The sequence below is a fragment of the Nanorana parkeri genome, unplaced genomic scaffold (genome assembly GCF_000935625.1).
Source record: "Nanorana parkeri isolate BGI_ZX_2015 unplaced genomic scaffold, ASM93562v1 scaffold503, whole genome shotgun sequence".
Taxonomy (NCBI): domain Eukaryota; kingdom Metazoa; phylum Chordata; class Amphibia; order Anura; family Dicroglossidae; genus Nanorana; species Nanorana parkeri.
The window spans coordinates 352,664-369,565 of NW_017306771.1; the positions used below are offsets into that span (position 1 = coordinate 352,664).

A 16,902-nucleotide genomic window follows, 5' to 3' on the forward strand; every position below is an offset into this window, starting at 1 on the left:
GTTTCGGAAGAGCTAGCGACCGATAACTAAGTCGGACGCGCAGTGCCCCACACAAATTTCTTGAAGACTCACTGGACCTGTTTCAGGTAGGAAGGTGGTAGGGTGATGGGTAAGGTCTGGAATAGATAAAGGAATCTTGGTACTATGTCTATTTTGAGCGTATTGATCCGACCCAGCCAAGAAATGCGCCTGCGGTCATAAGTGGCGAGGTCTTGGGTCACTCTCAAGCAGAGGGCGGAAGTTGGCAGAGAAAAGATCTGCTAGGTCTGTCGTGAGAAATGTCAGGAGGCGCAGATCCGTCTCTCCCAGGGATACATTAAGGATTTCTGACTTAGTGAGGTTGACCCGAAAGTTACTTGGAGAACTGAAGTGTTTGAATTCACGCAGAATCGTGGGCATGGCGATGTGGGGGTGAGTCACATAAAGCAACAAAACGCAAGTTTGGATCGATGCGGTCCCACCTGCAAGCCTTGGAAAGCTGAATTCTGCCTGAGAGCAGCTGCCAGGTGTTCCATGGTGAAGGTGTAGAGAAGAGGGGATACCGGGCAACCTTGCCTAGTACCATTAGAGATTCTGAAGCTAGGGGAGAGCGACCCGTTCACGTGAACCCTAGCCGATGGGCAGGAGTATAACGCCATTATGTTCCATAGCATGGTGGGTTGAATCCCCAGCTGTATCAGAGTGGTGGAGGAAACCCCAATCCAGGCTTCCGTTCCCTGAACGAACCCCACTTTGTCTGTGTGAATCACCTCCGGAAGAAGTGGCTTCAGCCGGTTGGCGATTTTTATTTAGCGAACAACTTCACATCAACATTGAGGAGCGCTATCTGTCTGTAGTTCGTGCAAAGGGTATGGTCCTTACCAGGTTTAGGGATTAACGAGATATGGGCCTCTAATGCCTGAGTTGGGAAGGAGGACCCGAGCGCGATAGAGTTGAACAGCCGCAGAAGGAAGGGGGTAAGCCTATCCCGGAACAAATTGTAGAATTTCATCGTGAATCCATGGGGTCCCAGGCTCTTCACTGTAGGGGTGGACCGGAGTACATATAGCAATTCTGCCATGGTAAAGGGAGCCTCAGATGCCTCGGCATCTGAATGCCGATTCAGAGTATTTGCACAAGTACTTGTACTCGTGCAAATCCTCCGATGCCTAAACCGATACTTGCGTCTCATCCATCCACGAAGAACCGCCAAAACCGCCGACTCCAGGGACGAACAACCGTCCGCTTCCCTTCAGGGTGGTGAGGTAATTCCCGGAAGTGATGCGCCAGTCAGCCAATCAGCGGGCGGAGAGAACGAGTGAGATGACTGGACTGCATGACAGGGAGTGGCTGCAGGAGACAGAGTCAGCACTGAGGCTGGTAAGATGGCCCGGCCACATGTAATAAAAAAATGTAAAACAAAAAACTCCACTACCAGTACTAAATGCTAACTCAATGCTCCATAGATGATGTGATCTTCAAAAGATACAAACAGGAGCGCATTCACTTTACCAGTTGGGTGTAGGATGTAGGATGTGTTATAAGAGAAATGCTGTGGTGCTGCACCTCAAAAAGCCATCTGTGACGGTTCCTGTGTCCACTCCTGTTGTGGTAGGGTCCAGAAGGTATCGTTTATCTGAGGAATACTGTGGGTCTCAGTGGTGGGGGAGAGTGGGTCTGTTCGGGACAATAGAGAAAAGTGAAGAGAGAGCCGCTGCTGTCAGTGTCCCAGCTGTGTCACTGATCTGCCGGTGTGTGACCAGGGTTGTCAGCGCTGTGCCAGACGTGGATGGCTGTTCCTGACAGGAAGATCGTTTGGTGACCTAAGTTCGCTTGGTCAATGTGAGTTTTGTGAGAGAAGTTAAGAAGGCTGTCTCCAACAGAGATGTGTACCGATTGTTAACCTGGATGAATCTCAGGGTGAAGGAGAGTGGGAGATGATGTAATCTGCCTAGTCCATTGATTTGTACTATATTTTGCTGTACTTTGCTGGAAATCAATATTGAATTTGTGATTGCATTTGTATATTGAAAAAAAAAAATATATTCTTTATTCATGTATAAGGGAATTTGTCCTCACATTCCCCACCGCCTCGATTTCCTCTACCAGTCATTTCTTCACTCAATGAATTGCCTTGGTGGACTAAGGATGTGCACAGAGGGTTAAAAGGATGAGCACAAAGGAAAGAATAAGGTTAATCTTAGTGCCGGTTCACACCACAAACAGTGCATTCCAGAGCGGTCAGCCTCTGTAATGCCCTGTATCACATTCCGGCTAGCTTCCTGCGTTCAGTGGCGGTGTGTTGAAGTTAATGGCACCGCAGCCACACCCCCAGTGGTATCGCCCTTTCCCAGAACGCACGGCACATTGGTGCCTGCATTCCGGTCCAGTGCGATCTGCAAAAATAGTGTTTGTAGCATTTTTGCAGTTTGCACTGGACTGGAAGTATAGGGGATATGCAGGAGAAGATGCAATGCATAAAATCATTAGTCTATATTGTTTTTAGAAAATGTCACCTTTTCCTTTAAGAAAAAGTATCGGTAATTGGTATCGGCGAGTACTTGGAAAAAATCGGTACTCGTACTCGGTCATAAAAAATGGTATTGGTGCATCCCTACCGGTAGTAAGGACCTAGCCAGGGCCTTCCCGCATTTGTCCCAGGACACATAAGCCCTTGAGGCCAGTTTGTCTGTATAACTGCGCGCGAACAAATAAAGAAGCCCTAGGAGTTGTATTCTGGCCTGAGAGGTGCACAGCAAAAGGTCCTGGGAAAGGAGAATGTTGGTGTTGAGTCTCTAAAGCCGATAGGGTTTGGATAGCCTCCCTAACACGTCTGGAACATTCCCTTTTTAGTCTAGAGCCCTGTTGAATGAAAAGCCCCCGCCGCACTGCTTTCAGCACTTCCCATTAGATAGGGCGGGGGGTAGCGTCTGAAGCATGGATCTCCAAAAAAATGAGTGATCCATCTAGGATAGTGGACGAACACTGTGGGTCAGTAAGCAGTGACGCCAGTTCCATTCCCTAGCAGGGGCCTAGGTAATCCGCAGGGAGAGTGATTGCTGCATGGTCGGACCATATCACAGGACCTATGTCACACCCGGGGTCCCAATCAAGCAGGTGGTGTGAGATAAAAATAGTCCAGCCTGCTGTGGGGTGTAGAGTAATGGGTGTTGTTGCGAGCCTGAGGGTGAAGCACTTGCCAGACATCAAGCAGGCGGAGATGGGTCAGGCGTTGTTTAATCTTGGGGGAAGGACACAGCAGAACGTCCAGTGGATGAGTCTACGCTGGGTTCCAGAGTGAGATTAAAGTCCCCACCCACCAACAATGAGCCCTCAGTAAAGTCTTCTAGAACCCTCAAATACGCAATGGTGGCAGCAGCTTGACCAGTATTAGGGAGGTAGAGGGAGGAACAACCAAAACCTAAAAGGGTGGATAAAACCCGATAGAACACACTATCTCCTGTAGGAGATGTGTCACCATAGGTGTATTTTAAATGATGGAGACAGAATATCAACCACAAATCCAGAAAAAAAACATGATAAAAATGTTATAAATTGAGTTGCAGTTCAGTGAGTAAAAAAAGGATTTGATCCCCAAGCAAAACATGACTTAGCACTTGGTGGAGAAACCCTTGTTGGCAAGCATAGAGCTAAGACATTTCTTGTTGGTTACCAGGTTTGCCCACATCTCGGGATGGATTTTGGTCCACTCTTCTTTACAGATCTTCTCTAAATGCTTAAGGTTTCTTGGCTGTTGCTTGGCAACTCGAAGTTTCAGCTCCCTCCGTGGATTTTCTATAGGACTAAGGTCTGGAGACCTTACGAGGTTCTCATCTAAGATTTTACAATACATGGCCCCGTCCATCGGCCCCTTAATGCGGCAAAGTTGGTCTGTACCTTTTTAGCAGAGCAACAGCCCCAAAGCATAATGTTTCCACCTCCGTGCTTGACTGTAGGGATGGTGTTCTTAGGGTCATAGTCAGCATTTTTCTTCCTCCAAACACGGTGAGTCGAGTTAATGCCAAAGAGCTCAATTTTGGTCTCATCTGACCGCAGCACTTTCTCCCAATCCTTCTCTGAATCATTTAGATGTTCAATGGCAAACTTCAGACGGGCCTGTACATGTGCCTTCTTGAGGAAGGGGACCTTGCGGGCGCTGCAGGATCTCAATCAATGGCGGTTTATTGTGTTACCAATGTTTGTTTGGTGACTGTGGTCCCAACTGCCTTGAGATCATTCACAAGCTCCTCCCGTGTAGTTCTGGGCTGATCCCTCACTTTTCTCATGATCATTCTTACCCCATGAGGCAAAATCCTGCATGGAGCTCCAGAACGATCACCTGGTGATCTGTCTAGTAACATGCTTCCTGCCTTAGGGTGGCTCCACACTATGGAGGAGCAATAGTGTCACCATTTGGACAGCAGCATTGTCATCACGTGGAGAGGGTAGTGTACACAAAACTCAGCATATAGCGGGCTATTGCCAGCCGGGGTGGAACCCGACAATATTGTCGCTATCCACGCTACTGCCTGATTGACAGCTGACTCTACATCTCTAGAGCCAGCTGTGCCCACCCCCTCCCCTGTTTGTCCCACCACTCGGAGCTGGAGAAACAGAGGCGAGGGGCGAATCCCGGCGGGGAGCGGTGAAAGTCACCATTCTGTGCAGGGAAAAGATCGGGAAATGAGCAATCAGCGGTTTGTGATTTCTCATTTCTCGATCAATAGAGCCAACGTGTAACACTACAGGTTGGCTCTAACTATGGGGATGAGTGCACACCACTCTCCCCATAGTTCTTTTAAATGTTCTAGTAGATTTGGTTGGACTTACTAACTAAATTAAATCTGAACTCCAGCTAAGCTTTTTTTTTTAAGCAGTTACAACCGCATTATTTTCCTTTTTTGTGATGAAGTTTTTCCATTAATGAATAAAAGCTAACCATTGTTGGCACCACCTGTCAGTATTAAGTGATTCAATCTAAACCCTCTTATCTGCCACTTTTCCTGGACAATTTGGCCTGTTAAAGGAAGTTGAAAAATTACAGACTTGATCGGATCACCAGGTAAAATAAAGGAAAATAGACGTTAAAAAAATAAAATAAAAAAAGAATTAATGCAGCCACCAAATCTCAACTGCACTATATATAACGATTTTGCTTTTGGGATTAGTTTCACTTTAACCATTTGGATCAATGTTTTTATTTTGTTGTCTTTTAGGAAGTGTGTGTGTGTGTGTGTGTGTGTCTTTACTTTTCTATGATGGTATTGCATTCGAGGGTCAGAGTTTCGCTCTATTGTTTAGCCAGCACTTGTCTGTCAGTCATAAACTAGTGGCTGGGCAGCTACTGTATATCATGTCTTGTTTTTGAAAATCCATTTAGCACCAGTAAGATCTAGTGTAATGCAGTGGCAGGCTATAATGAGAGAATTGTGTTGGTTGTGTTTTAGATGAAGCATCGAGATCTTGAGGAATGCGGAATTAAGTTTTACTTACTTGTAATGACATTACATCTGAATACAGCACACATAGAGAACTTCCTGTATATATCATGGATAACTTGATACAAAATTCCCATGAGAAATGCATATTAATGAGATTCTTATATATATAATTCCATCACATGATTTTATTAATCCCACAATTTATATATCAACGTTTAAAAAAAGCATTCTATAAATATATAAATACACCTCCAATTGCGTAGCCTGCGGGCCCAGTTCATTTACATACATATCATTTTGTTTGTTGACTCATTTGTATCAATGCATATGGCAAGGCTTTTATTTCAGATTAGAATACATAGATCCAAAAAATTAATCAGTTTCACGTTGATCCCGAGTCGGGTCCATACAGCAGAGCAGACTCTTTCTGGGATCAACGTGAGATGGATCCATTTATTCTATCCGTTTGAACAAAGCTGGCAAATCGATAAACGGTGAAGAATCCAGCGTTGAAAAGGGAAGAAGGAATAAATGGCAATAGGACTGGGTGAAACCTACCTGACATGCACAAACTATGCATAGGATATATATGGCGTAAACATGACCCCCTGTAGCTGCTGTGTAACACGGGCACCTGCAGAAGTCGCGCCTCAGGACGCAAAGAGCTTTATCGATGGTTTCTTGAGGCTCCCTATAATACTGCCTGCACATATCCCTATTATCAATAATTTGCTGGAGGAAGTAAACTCTAATAGTCAGTCAGCTTTGAACTTTGCACCATAGTATCTCATGTTTGCTACATCCTATATGCGACACAAACAAACTATATTGGATACATTCAGGCTAGGTTCACACTTGTTTTTGAGCGGTTGTCATGTGTTTTTGTTTTCGCCTTTTTACTTTGAAAACACTGTGATCGTTGCATGGTTTTCAATGCATAGACATGTCTATGGGACGCAAACTGCAACAACTGCCTGAGAATAGCTCCTGCACCTTTTTAGCACCACAGGCGATTTCTACCGTGCGACAAATCGCAAAGGTTTGAACAGCTTCCATAGACTTGAATACAAATCTCTGTTTTGTGCGATAGCGCGCAGCTAAATCCGCGTGACAAATCGCCTAAGTGTGAACCTAGCCTCATACTTGGATGTAAATTAAACACAACCAGGGAGAACCAACATCTAATTTCATACACTGAGGGAAATAAAGCCTGGGTCAGCATTGGGTACAAAATGTGGTTGTGTATACGTCGCAACATTCTCAAATATATTGCATAACTCTGTGTATACATCTTGACCACTGCAGATTATATATTTTACATCAATGAATTCAGATGAGAGGAAAAGTGTATATATAAATATATAGACTGTATACTGCTGAGCATTGTGGACTATATTGTTTTGAGTATATACAGTTGTGCTCAAACGTTTGCATACCCTTGGAGAATTGGTAATATACTGTATCTACCATTTTTAAAGAAAACATTAGTGAGCAGCCAAAAATGCACGCTGGGACTCCAGTGCGTCCCCCTAACCCAGGGGGACGCACTGGAGTCCCAGCATGCATTTTTGGTTGCTGGGCCACCAGTGCGTCCCTGCACCTTATCAGGAGTTGGCTACCTCCCAGGTACACCTGCATGTAATTTATCAACTTCATTAATATGCTCACACTTAGAGACTCGGATACATAGAGTTAGGACCACACTTTGCAGAGGTGCCTTGGCGCGGCAGTGTGGCTTCTACATATTTTTGGCCAAAAGTTGTGCAACTAAAACCTCTGATTTTAACACATACTGTCGACAGGCTACTTGTTTGGTTGCAGGCTGGCTGGCAGGCTGAGGCTGGGGAATTTTCGTGTTTTGTATTGTTGTAAGCCTTCCCAATGTGCGCCCTGCTATAAAGGCCGGTTATAGATTCATGCATGTACCATTTTTTCTAGTTTGACTTTTTTGTGGCATTGGCACAGTAAAGGCTTCTTGACCATGCAGCTCATTTTTGTTTAAGCATCTTCGTATTGTGCTCCTTGAAACAAGCACACCGTGCAAGAGCAGCCTGTATTTCTCCTGAGGTTACCTGTGGGTTTTTCTTTGCATCTCAAACAATTCTTCTGGCAGTTGTGGCCGCAATCTTTCTTGGTCTACCTGACCTTGGCTTTTTATCAAGAGTTCCCCGAACTTTCCACTTCTTAATAAGAACAGTACTGACTGGCATTTTCAAGGCTTTGGATATCTTTTTATATCCTTTTCCATCATAAGGTTCCATTACCTTGTTACGCACGTCTTTTGACAGTTCTTTCTGCGCCCTAAGGCTCAGTATCTAGCCTGCACAGTGCATCCATGTGAGAGCTCACAAACTCATTGACTATTAATATACAGACACTAATTGCAATTTAAAAAGCCGCATGTGGGAAATTAACCTTTTAATTGCCATTTTAACCTGTTTGTGTCATCTTGTTTGTCTGTAACATGGCCAAACGTTCCAGGGTATGTACATTTTTTGATCAGGCCCATTTGGGTGATTTATCATTATGATTTTTAAAAAGGAGCCAAACAACTATGTGATAATGTCTTCATATGATCACTATCCTTTTAATTAAGACAGTTTTTTTGGCATGATCAGTCATATTTTCAATATCTATGCCAAATGTTCACATTTCTGCCAGGGTATGCAAACTTTTGAGCACAACTGTAATATACACAGCAGTGTGGACCATATATTATAGGATATGATTTATACAGTTGAGCATTGTGGGTTATATAATATTCAGCCCAATGTATAGTCAAGTGGTGTGGCTTATTTAGCCCTCAGTCACAGGAATAGCCCCGCACGTATAGCTGCGTGCAGGGCTTTACTGACGGCTCCCGGGAAGGACAGGTGCTGCGTATGATTAGTACGCAGCCCCCGTCCTTTATGGGACTATGCGGCCGTAAGCCCCCTCCCCTCAATTACAGGTCCGTAGGGATGCGTGTTGCCTGGCTCGGACGCAGACAGGATCCATCCTGTCTGTGTACGAGTTCACTCACCCGCATGGACGTGCGGGGTGGGTGAGGGTAGGGGGGCGTATGGCCGCGTAGTCCCATTAGAGAAGGATGGGCTGCATACTAATCACATGCAGCACCGGTCTTTCCCGGGAGCTCCTCGGTACGGCCCTGCACGCAGCACGGAGCTGTACGTGCGGGCCAATTCCAGTGTGAATGAGGGCTAAAAGTGTATTGATCACAAAAATGCATTTTATTTTTTCATTTTTGGTATGAGGTAGGAAGACTTAAAGGTTTTGTCAGTATATTTGCCTTCTGTGTCTATTTGGAGATGTCTCAATTTACTTCCTGTCTTGTGAAATTACAGAAAGTGAGAGGAATTCTATCCATAATAAAGGAAATTTGCATCTTAGCCGTTTTCATTGGAACAGATGTCCCTGATGGAAGATTTACCCTTGCCTCTAGTTCTGGGAACAGCTCATAATTTGGGATTTCTTATTACTTTGTTTTGGTGACAGTGGTCCTCAGGACAAAGGGTGACTTTACCTAGCGGGGACACAGACTTAACAGAAGTTCTTAATCTTCCATACTATATAAAACCTGAAGAAAACCTGTTTTGACTTTGCATCCACTTTAAAGACTGGAAAAGGTTTATTGTGATAAAGTGGATAGGATGGGGTGCATAGTAAAAGTTTAAAGGAAACCCTTGCAGAACAAATATGAAAGCTGCCGTTGCTGACCTTCCTAAAATGCTTTTTTTTTCCTCTGCCCCCATGCAGTGGATTTAATCCTTTTTGGGGCACTGGCTCTAGTAATGGATGTAATTCTGCCCTTACTCTGTTTTTATTCTGGGTCAGTAGTCAAGACAGCCAGCCGTTCCTGACCGTTTCCGGACCGGACAAAATGTGACATGCAGTATTTTTTCTGTCGTAAGCTGAACGGACTGCGCACGTGAGAACTGGAGCCCATAAAACACATAGGGATACATTGGGATGCATTTTGAGTGCAGCAGCGTACGGAGCCGGTCAGCACACAAAACGGACGTCGTGTGAACAGGCCCTAATGGAAACCTGTCATGAGAGAAACATGGAGAATGCTTTTTGACATTCCTCTGATAATGCTTTCATGTGAACCTGCTAGCTTTAATATTTTGAGACCCTAACCTGTGACAGGTATGCACGCACGCTTCTGATCTGTATACTTCATCTCAATGACTGAGTACTGAATCCCGTGATCAGCATATCTGCCATAAAACTTATATATTGAGTAGCTCAAGAAAGGGAGTTCCTATATTTTCCTGACAGGTTTACCTTCAGAATTTTATAGCTTGTTGAAAATTGTTTTTTTAAATCTGAAAACGTAGATTTTGGAAGCAATTCATCCATTTGGCTAAAGACTGCTGAGTTGACACTTCAGATTTGTAAGTTTGAATTTTGAAGGCAATGGTAAAGCGGTGGAATCTATTATGTATGTATGTTGGCATACTGGAACGTATAACCTATGCCTCAGAGAGGTTAGACTTTAAAAGAAAAAAAGATCACTTATAGATCACTTGTTCGGCCTCATCTTGAGTATGCGGTCACCACTCTACAGAAAGGATGTCTTTTGAGCTGGAGAGAGTCCAGAGAAGGGCAACAAAACTCATTAAGGGTCCGGAGGAACAAAGCTATGAGACAAGGTTACTAAATTTAAACTTGTTCACGCTGGAAGTGAGGTGACTAAGAGGGGACATGATTTTGATGTACAAAATGTTTAGTGGTGATGGCAACATCAGCAATAAACTCTTAATAGTAAACTCCATAACAAAGACTAGAGGCCACCACCTAAAACTGGTGGAGAAAAGATTTAAGCACAAGGGGTGTAGGTTTTTTTTTTTCTTCAGTTAGAGCAGTTAAAATATGGAACTCGCTGCCACAAGCAGTGGTATCAGCTAAGAGTATTGTATCATTCAAAAAGCATTTAGATACCTTCCTCAGAGACAGATACATACAGGGGTACAGGCAGTCTTAAAAACTAGACCACAGAGGGACACGCACAATCACAGACACACAAAGGTTGAACTTGATGGACCTTTTTGTCTTTATTCAACCTCACATACTATGTAACTATGTAATACTGTGAATTGTCTGTTTCCTAGATTCTCTCACCAGCTTCCTTCTCACCATATAAAGGTGTTCACATTTGGCAACATTTATTTCTTACAAAAAAATACCTCCAGATCTTACCACTAGCTCAAAATGTCCTACATTGTTTTGCAGATGGGGAAGGATATGTGGAGGATGGACGAGAAATTTTCGACGATGACCTTGAAGATGATGCGCTTGCTACTAAAGGTGAGTTTTATGACAGTCTGATATTTATCAATGAGCTTTATATTGATTTTTATGGTCATGTGTTTTGCTTTTGTTTCTTACGCTGTTAGTTTTTATTGTGAGGATTTGTTAGGGGTTCTATTTTGAAGGTCTAGCTATTTGTCTCAGGGATGGATCAGAAATGATATGCAGGTATTGTGTGTCCATTTACACTAAACAGTTGTTATCTGCAGGAAAAGGAAGCAAGGGAGCAGCTAAAGAGAAAACAAATGTGAAGAAATCATCTGTATCCAAACCAAATAATATTAAATCCATGTTTATGGCCAGCGCTGGGAAAAAATCTTCAGATGTGAGTTACCGGCAACCGTTTATAAACCTATTCTGCTTTGATGTTTATCATAGCTTCTTGTGTGTAATAGTTGTTTGCGTGACATGAATTGCTTTTGTCAACAGAGATATTCAGCAGTGCAAGGGACAGTGGGGTAAATGTACAGAACCATTTTCCACCAGCAGTGTCCCTTTTTGTACTTTCTAATGTGAGCACAGTGAATTCCGATTTACTGTACTTCAGAGCCGTTTGTTGTAAGACCTTGTGTTTTTTTTTTTTTCTGGTTCTATTATAAATAGACATATGTCTTATGTCAGTGACCTGAGTGTGTCGGTGCAAAAAGTTATTTGTGGTTGTGTATTTCTTGGAAATATCTGTGAATATAATGTGTATTTGTCTGTGATACAAGCATTAATGTATGTCTTTGCAGAAGTCTGTGGACCTGTCAAAGGATGATTTATTAGGCGATTTATTGCAAGATTTAAAATCCCAGGTAAGGTTGGTGCTCCCTATCACTCTCCCACCCCCCACTTTTTTATTTTTATACTATGCTAGAAAGTCCTTTTACATGTTTATTGGATGCTTTTCAGTAGCTATGCCTTGGTAGTGCCACAGCACCATGCAAACATGCCATCTTGGACACAGAGCCAATGATCTGCAGTTCACCTGGCAGTCGACATTGGGGTTCGTTTCGCTCTAAACCTGAAAGTGCTGATTAGGGGGTTCAGTGGTTTTCTTTTTTTTCCCAGCCTATAAGAGTTTTGTCAACGGGAGTTAGCCAAATTCCCCTGCTCTCCATCCTGAATTCCCCTGCAGTGGTCCTGGGCTAACAGAGGAGAAGTTGTGTCTTGAAAGCAAACTAGAGCTTTCTTGATAGTTGGCCACCAGTAAAACATCCAGAGAAATTCCCAGCACAAAAAAAGCCCTAGATAGTACACAAATCACTGGTGTGAACCATACAGCAGTACCCTCTATGGTATGGCATAACAGCTGAAATTGGTTATGTATAGTTGGTAAATGCAAGACCTTCAAAGATATATATTTTATGTATCTGGATATTGTAGAAATGATTTAAATGATAAGATTTATGGTAGCAGTTTTCATGTTTTTAACTCCAGATTAGTCTGCAGCACAGTAGCTGTAGAAAAATTATTAAAACTTCATGTTTGTTTTCTGCTATATATTCGCAAAGTGTGCCTTTATAAGTTAGCACTCTATACTGAATATGTACAGTTTCCCATAGCCAGTCAGATTTCATCTTGTTCTCCTCTGACTTAAATTTCCCTTGGATGTTTTGGCTTATAGTGGGCATGTAGGTTATGCTCTCTAGTTAATTTTTCATCCAGATACTGCAGTACTGTTTCAGTATTTCCATTCCATATTACCTTTTATTCTTCCTTCTGCCTCTTACACAGAATACATCGTGCAAAAAAATGTCAGTCCTAAGATTGTTTCCAAAGGCACCAATTGTAAAACCTGCTTTTGAACGTTTGGATGGGTTTGAAATGTTACACAGCACATGCTTCAGGAAGTACATCCCTACTGATCACTTATGATTTTTTTGGTGTACTTGTCCTGACTTGGGCACAGTTGATGTGTTAATTGGATAGCATTAGCAGTGTTATGATTTCTTTCACTTTTTATTTAGAATAGCTCTTTATTTAATAAGGTAGAATGATTATAAACTAGGTTGCAAACACAGTTCTAAAGTTATTTATTATGCTTCGATTACCTCCTCTGCTTAGCCTACACAGATAACACCACCACCAATAGTGATGCTAAAGAAGAAGAGGCCTGCTGGTGCACCACTCAACCCTTTTTCCATCCCTGCTGCTCCTTCAGCTATGAAGGTACCAGTCACAACCTACAAAAACAGTGCTGAAATGCATTTATCTTGGGATGCCTGCAAGTGTCTGTGCTAATCTAAAAATTTAACCATTATGAGGCGCCTCTGGATTCTAGGCCTAGGCTTTACACTGGGTATTAACTACAGCTCAAGATGAGTTTAAAAGGTTAGTTTACCTTTTTATAATATCTGCAGTGCAGTCAGGGGGCCCCAGAAGTTTACAAATCATGGTGCAGTGAAGAGAACGTAAGCTTCTTTTAAATATCATTCCTGTAGGCTGACTGCAACTTCCCCCAAACCTGGGTAGCAAAAAAAATATATCCTTCTGAGTGATCGCCTTCATATAAGCTAGGGAGGATGATGCGTTGAGTGCACCCCCATCCATCACAAGCGTGCTGTATTACTCATCCACAAATAGGCATATGTGCGGCTGGCTCTTCCTATCGCAACAGCATTGAGCTCAGCGATTTATGTGATTGGAGGAGGGAGAGCGTACTGTGCATGGGCAGATTTGTGGATGAACAATAAGTCACCAACACACTCGTTCCTGTTATGATGGGGCTCAATTTCTTTACACTGCTCCATGATTTAAAAACTACCGGGGCCTCTTTACTGCACTGCAATTTGGATTATAAAGGTTAACTAACCCATTAAACCCGTGGGTCGTCACGTGCCTTCCACTACGCTAGGTGAGAGGGCCCCCTTAACCTTGCCCTAGTGCAAAACTGTCAGTTCTCGGGCCAAGCAGCCATTCAAAATATGCTGCCCAGCGCCCAGTGTCAGCTTGAGGTGGTGTGGGCTGGGGGGTATGGCTATGATTGTGCTTCATTCATATGTGCATTGCTTACAGCTCCCTAACTTGCCCTGTAGAGGTTTCCTGGTCGGAGTGACGTCACATTCTGGCACTTCTACAGGACGCGCAAGGGAGCTGTACAAGCAATGCACACATGGATGGAGCTATGTCGCACAACAGCAGCCCACCCTGGGCCTCAGGCTGAGGGTCCACTCCAGTTCTCAATTAGGTATGGAGACTGGGTAGATGTTAAAACGAACTTCCAAAAAATGTTTTGTTTATATGTGTGTGAGATTGTGTCGGTGTTTTTTGAGGGCCCGTTCACACTAGTATCGTGCGATTAATGCAATTTACCACGCAATCACAGCTGCTGCGCATTCTCGAGATGTGCATTAGGTTGCGATTCTTTTAAATTGCACCTCCCGCCCACAGTTCAATCGCACGCAGCAGAAAGCGCAGTACTGCAATGCAGTGCGGTGCGAATTGGGTCGCAACTTTTTTTTTTTTTATTCTTTATTTCAACTTTCCAATGTTTAAGGATGTACCCACATGGACACGCAGGTCTGGGTACGAACAGGACATACAAAACATTCAGTATATGACAACGGTAAGGAGCGGCACATATATAAAAGGAACAACCTTCCATACCCCATTAATCCTTGGGTCGCAACTTAATGACCAAGGACAAATGTGGGTCCTGAGGTTACACAGGTTGCGAACCACTGCTTTTTAAGCCATGCTTCTGCCGTTCTGTCAAATGCCAGAACCTCAGTTGGCAGTAGAGGTTTTGACATTTTAAATGAGACAGTACTTAGCACTTGGAGATGTGGGACCTAACTTAGACTTGGTTTAACTTGACTTGACTAAGTGAGGTTTACAGGGAAGATGAGATCTGTAGACCAATTCTTAATATTTGACTTCAGCATTGTTGACTTGCAAATGCATTGGCCAAGAACAGTTTCCTTTTTAAGTTATTTATTCTGTTGTCTAACATTTTCTTTCTTTTAGGCTTCTCCAGCAAGTGTTAGGAAAGTTGCCCCTGTGGTAAAGCAAGAACGTGTGTCTATTCCACCTCCTAAAATCCCCTGCAATTCATCTTATAAAAAAGTGGTGGTTCAGAAAGAGAATCTTGTAGAAACTGAAAACAGTGGAAGTAGGATTAAAGAGGAGGAAGCATCAAATGGTAATCATGCATGGCCTTAAACTTCATTTAAATAGATAAAATTAAGTTGAGCTTAACAGTGTTCAGGACGTTTTTACAATTATGGTGGGAAGAAAAGTTTGGTAGCAGAAGGTTCACACTTTTCGATGGTAAATGTAGATATTTTGTATTGAGCATTCTTGATAAAGGCCAATAAAACATCGTTCTGTCAGGTGAATTACGATTGCATTTCAGATGCACTCTTTAAGATGCTTCTGAGTTACTTCACAGAAGCTTCTGGCCTGCTGTAGATCACTTCCTAAGCTGCTTTAAGCGCCTTTTGCATACCCATTGACTTGAACCAGGAGAAAAGCTGTTCTGATGAGAACAAAAATTGTCATTTAATTTTTTATTAACATCAATGCTGGCATTCTGTGCATGACTAGTGTAAGAAAAGTGGTTCCTTTTTGATTTTTATTTTCAGAAGAGGAGCAAGCAATGGTTGAGTTTGATGATGGAGATTTCGATGAACCTATGGAGGAAGATGTGGAAGTCAAACCCAATGCTGGTATAACCGTGAAAGCGGAAACTCATAAAGAGGATGTCAAAGAAATGAATGCTAAATCTTTTATGTGAGTAAAAGTATATTTCCCGCTTTTCTTCCCTTTTGTATGGAAGTATAAACTAGGGCTACAGCTAATGATTCTTTTCATTATCCTTTTAGTTGCCCGATTTTTTTATTTTTTCAATTAATCGTTTAAAAAAATTAAATACCATCCTTAATTTAAAATGCAATACACAAATGCAGGGTTACAAACCATTAAGTTTACTTCAGAATAAAACTGCATGCACAATTGTTTTGCAATGGAACGCACAGCATTGCGGTACTGTGCGTTTCAATGTGGGCAATTACACTGTGTGTTCGAGCTGCGTTTGGCGTGCAATTGAAATTAATGGCACTGCAACGCTCCTCCCGCAGCTGAATTTGTCAGCCCCAAACCGAAAATGGCTCCCCCCTCTCTTTTTTTATTATAATTATTTTTTTTCTTTTTAGCAATTGTGTTGTGAGAACATGGCGCTCAAATAGCTTTAGCCAGGAAATGACAGCTGCCAGTGGCAAAATTCCGCAAAATAAAGCAGGTAGTGGACTAGTGCAATAGTCAGCCTATTGGTCATGTCGAATTGCAATAGCAGGCTGGCTATTGTATCTGCCCACTGCTTGCTGTGCCCTCCTTCCCAGCATAAATGAGAGAGAGAGATAATCAATTGGTTGCAGCCCTAGTATAAACTTATACTTCCTATTTGGACAATAATGAGATTGTCCAATCTGCTTTGCTGCTGTATACATTTTGTCCTCCATATAGATTGTACAATATGTAAGCCCCCTAATGATATAAAAAGTTAAATATTTGTTGTATGACTTTGGTGTTCTCATTCGTTGAGGGAAACAGGGAGTCTAGTACTGTCAGGTATCCAAAACCGTCCAACTGAGGGGTGGGCAACAGCAAACAAAACACTAACGGGCCCAACAAAAAGCATAACTGTGCACTGCCTGCAGCTCAAAGAGCAACTCATCAGTCCAGCGCACCTGCTGACATTTTTATGTGGCCAAAAAGCCATACCTCTGACGGAATCTAGGCTAAGCGACTCAACTATGTATGAAAACACAAACTGGAGTGCAGAAAAATGGCAGCAGGTGATATGGTCTGGTGAGTCACAGAAGGGCTGGAGAGCAGTACAATGAGTGTCTGCAGCAACAGTGAAGCATGGTGGAGGGTCCCTGCAAGTCTGGGGCTCAATTTCTGCCAATGGAGTTGTAGATTTGGTCAGGATCAATTGTGTCCTCAATGCTGAGAAATACAAGCAGATACTTATCCATCATGCCATACCATCAGAGAGGTGTGTTGTTCGCCCCAAATTTATTCTGTAGCAGGACAACGACCCCAAAAAATACAACCAATGTCATTAAGAACTATCTTCAGGATAAAGAAAAACGGAGTACTGCAAATACTTCTGTCTCTTCATATAATCCCAGTGCTTTGGGGGGGGGGGGCCCCCAAAGCCCTGGGGTTATATGAAGAGCAG

General features: G+C 42.9%; 1 protein-coding gene across 1 annotated transcript in view; it reads left to right on the forward strand.

Annotated features, from left to right (window-relative positions):
• POLA1 (DNA polymerase alpha 1, catalytic subunit) overlaps nt 1–16,902 on the forward strand; it is a 282,895-nt gene that overhangs the window by 12,894 nt on the left and 253,099 nt on the right. The window contains exons 4-9 of the mRNA XM_018561137.1: nt 10,656–10,730; nt 10,943–11,058; nt 11,468–11,530; nt 12,783–12,887; nt 14,685–14,859; nt 15,302–15,449. Coding sequence (XP_018416639.1) covers nt 10,656–10,730; nt 10,943–11,058; nt 11,468–11,530; nt 12,783–12,887; nt 14,685–14,859; nt 15,302–15,449 — 682 coding nt within the window. The remainder of the gene's footprint in view (nt 1–10,655; nt 10,731–10,942; nt 11,059–11,467; nt 11,531–12,782; nt 12,888–14,684; nt 14,860–15,301; nt 15,450–16,902) is intronic.